Here is a 4,054-nt window from a genome sequence, read left to right as displayed (position 1 = left end):
CTAAGATTGATGCACTCATAGCCCATCATTAACTAATATTTCATATATTATAATTTAATTGTAGTTTAAGCGTAAGGTAAGGTCCGATTGTATTCCTAATTTCGAGAGTTCGATTCTTGTAAGCGATATTTATTGAAATAGATGATTAGTTCCTTACTCAATAAGGTGAAAAGATACCATTATTAGTACAAAAACAGAATAATATATACCAATAAGATATTGGTATAATTATATAAGACACTATTATATACCATTACTCTAATGTATAATAATATAATGAAATAGATTTGTCTTTTTCAATAATGGACCTTTTAAATAGTTAATATTGTTGTATTAAGTTAAATAGGCTTCTTAAAAATCTTTAACCTTACTTGCTTATGAAGTTTGGTTTGACGACATCATATATAAGTTATGAAATAAACCTCTGACAAAGAGTCTAATATGTTTCCATTGGAGATGTATATAGATTGTAATCATACAATGTACTAGTTATAAATTTATTAATGTATTTCGATTGAAATATCTTTAATAGTGTATCTTGAAATTATCAATGTTATTTTCACTTTTAAAGAAAATATAGTTTCAATAATTAATTTATGACAACAAAACAAACAAACAAAAAAAGTTAATGATGTTTTATTTCCTAAAGCAATAAAAGATTAAAAATGTTAAAAAGACAATTAATGTTAGTGATGATAGTATGTACTTTTTGGAAAATGTTCTTTTTACAATTCAGATAGAAATTTATATTGACGGGTATCGAAGTAATTTTTATAACAAAAGACACATTTACAAGGCTAATCTAGACTAAAGAGTAATAATTAGGTGAAACCCTTGCTTTCATAAAGAGATCAAAATTTGAAGCAATCTTAACTAGAATAAAATGTCCTTTTGCCAAATACAAGGTTCAAACAATCTTTCTATCTTGCAATTTTTTAGTGTGCATCAAATATATATGTCTAGTATTTGAGAGTTGAAAATTAATGCATTTACAAACATACTATTGATCCAATCGATATTTCTGACCTAGCACTTGAATACAATGTATATTTGAACCATAGTATAAGAAAAAATGAACAATATCGAAAAAAACTTCTATTCTGTTAACTCTATTACCTACTTGGTTAGTAGTTAAAATTGATTTGATATGATTACATTGTGCAAGTATATGGCAGCCAAAGGATATTAATAATATACACTTGTTCAACTTATATGTATATCTCTCAGCTGAATTTATATAAGAGCTAATCATTTTCATTAAATATCATATTCAGGAAATTCATATTCTATTAAAAATTAGATGAAAATAACTTAAAATTCAGCCTTGGTTATTGATTTTGTTGGTTATTTTTTATTAAATCTACTAATGTTATTCTTCTAGTGTTTCTGTTCTTAGTTGATCCAGGTTTGTTAAAAAATAACATAGGTTGATGAAGTTTTATAGTAGTGGCCTCGACGAAGCTAGAGGGTCGCCCAAGGCATATTTTGCCCTCTCGCCTGAGCGACATCTAGCGCTTAAGCAACAAATCCAAGAATTGTAATGCCAAATTTCTTGGTGGCTCCTTGCCTAGGCCACTCCTAACGCTCAAGCGATGAGGTCTTTCGCCTGAGTGACATCTGGCGCTCAAGTGACAAATCGAAGAATTTCAATGCCAAACTTCCTGGTGGCTCCTCGCCCAGGCCACTCCTGACGCTCAAGTGAGAAGATCTCATTGACTAAGCCTTTTTGGAGCAGCAGAGCATTTGATTACATTTAACACATGTTTAATTCCTTTTAACTTATTGATTAGTTATGGATTAATTATAAGTTGATTAAACTTTAGTTGCTTGTTTTACAAGCTAAGTCCTTGTATATATATTTGTAAGCTTCCCATCTTGAAAATTAATAAAAATAATAACATTAAGCTCTTCTTCTTTCTGTACCAACAAATATTTACATTATTATTTTTAATAAGATAATATATATCATACTATTTTTGCTCACATGTGTTCACTGTTTAAGAACATGGATGACACATGAAAGCTAAAAAGGCTTCCTCTATTGGCACAAAAATAATCAAAAACTCAAACTTATTTAAATTTATACGTATACTGATACATAAATATTAAACTATTATTCAATAACTTCCAAACTTGTATTATTCAAAGGTACTTTAATTACATTTTTGAACTACATAGATATGTGACCAAGCTAAGACACAAGTTGAAGATTCATTGGTCATGCAAGGAATAAAAAAACCATGAGACCAATAAGACCATAACCACTATATGACTCACCTAACACTCTAAAATTTGCAAAATAACTGCAAATGTCAAAAATTTCATTTCAGCTTCTGCAAAAAAAAAACTCCAAAGTTAAACCTAATTAAATTCAAACATGCATGCAAATTATATATATATATATATATATATATATATATATATATATATATATGCAACCTAAATCATGTAACAAAAGATAACAAAGTAAATTTATGACTCAAATAGCTTCCCAATCAATTTCCAATGAAGGATACTTCCCCAAATCCAATCCGAAGTTATCAATCTCATTAGATTCAGAGAAATTTAAGAAAGTAATATCAGATTCAGGTGAAGAAGCAGAACCATCATATGATGATGATGATGATTCATCAAATATAGATGACAACTTTGGAATAATCACAACCTTAAAATCTTCACTGTCGATTTGTGACACATCAAGCTCCAACTTTGCATTAACCTTAGGCTTTGTAACCACAACATTAGAACATGTTTTTTCGGTTTTCCTATGCTTAGTTGTGTCCAATGTTTCACAAATAGCTTGAAGCTTTGCATCAACTGAAGAAGGTAGAGGCTTAAAGTTTCCAAATTCACCATATACATGAGCACCATGGTGATGTAAATGAGGGAAATTAAGCCTTGCAAGATCACCCCTTAGCTTAAAAGCTGCATTATCATAAGCCAAAGCTGCTTCTTCAGCAGTATCAAAGGTTCCAAGCCAAAGACGTGTTCTATTTTTTGGAAGTCTAATCTCAGCTACCCATTTCCCCCAATGCCTTTGTCTCACTCCACGGTAGAGTTTTGTTGGTTTTGAATTAGGAATACCTATGTTTTTCATTGGAACATGTTTTGGGCTAAGAAAGCTTAAGTGGTGTTGTTTTTGATTTTGCAATTGAATTAGCCTTTGTTTTTGTTGTTGTTGGATATGGATTTGAGCTTGAATTTGAAGAATTTGAGATGGGGTGAGTTGGTTTAGCTTAATGGAATTATATGTGTTTGGATATAAATTGGGTAAAGAAGAACAAAATGGTGAAGGGTTTAGGGTAGAATTAGAAATAGAGAAGGAAGAGTTATATGAATCAATTTTCATGCAAGATTCAAGTGATTTCATCAACTCTTCACTACATGGCTCTATAAACTCTTGTGCCATATTGCCATTATTGTAGGTATCTATAGATGCTGCCATATATGATTTACAAGATAATAAAAAGAAGAGAAGAAATTTTTACCCAAAAAAAATGAAGAAGAAATTCAGAGAAAGGAACTAATTAAACAATATTTGTAAGTGAAGATAAGAACCTCTTGATGAACAATTCCAAAACTAGAGAACTTGTTACAATGATTTTTTAGGTGACCTCACTTTGTTGTAGCTCTACTCTTGCAATTTCACAATGACCCTTTTGCTTGATTTATATACTCTTATTGTTGCCCACAAATTATTACTTTTTGTTCTTATACTTTTTTTTTGTACTACTAAATATATTATTTCATATTTTTGAGTAATAAATTAATCTCTTTCAGGATTCGTGATTGTTTCTCCCAATAAGTGTCGCTCCCAAGAATCATAACTACAATCATGAAAACCTAGTAGGAACTTACACTACTAGACTTTGCTAACACTTTAGTCACGTTATTTTCTTCTTTAATTAATCATTTTGCCTCGTCAACTTCAATAATACCTTTATTCCTTGAGGGCTATCCATTGAAATGATGACACGCATACCATACCCTGATGATAAATGGCGCATAACACCTACACCTGATAATAGTATAATGCACGTGTCGTTGCATAATT

General features: G+C 30.2%; 1 protein-coding gene across 1 annotated transcript; it reads right to left on the bottom strand.

Moving 5' to 3' along the window:
• On the bottom strand, window positions 2,440–3,654 carry LOC109326131 (ethylene-responsive transcription factor ERF056-like). The gene has a single exon (XM_019558797.1). It carries the CDS (start codon window positions 3,443–3,445, stop codon window positions 2,480–2,482), a length of 966 nt encoding a protein of 321 aa, XP_019414342.1. The 5' UTR covers window positions 3,446–3,654; the 3' UTR covers window positions 2,440–2,479.

This window comes from Lupinus angustifolius, chromosome LG14, assembly GCF_001865875.1.
Source record: "Lupinus angustifolius cultivar Tanjil chromosome LG14, LupAngTanjil_v1.0, whole genome shotgun sequence".
In the NCBI taxonomy this organism is placed as follows: Eukaryota; Viridiplantae; Streptophyta; class Magnoliopsida; order Fabales; family Fabaceae; genus Lupinus; species Lupinus angustifolius.
Note: the sequence above shows the minus strand (reverse complement) of the source record. Positions and strands in the feature narration are given on the sequence as shown.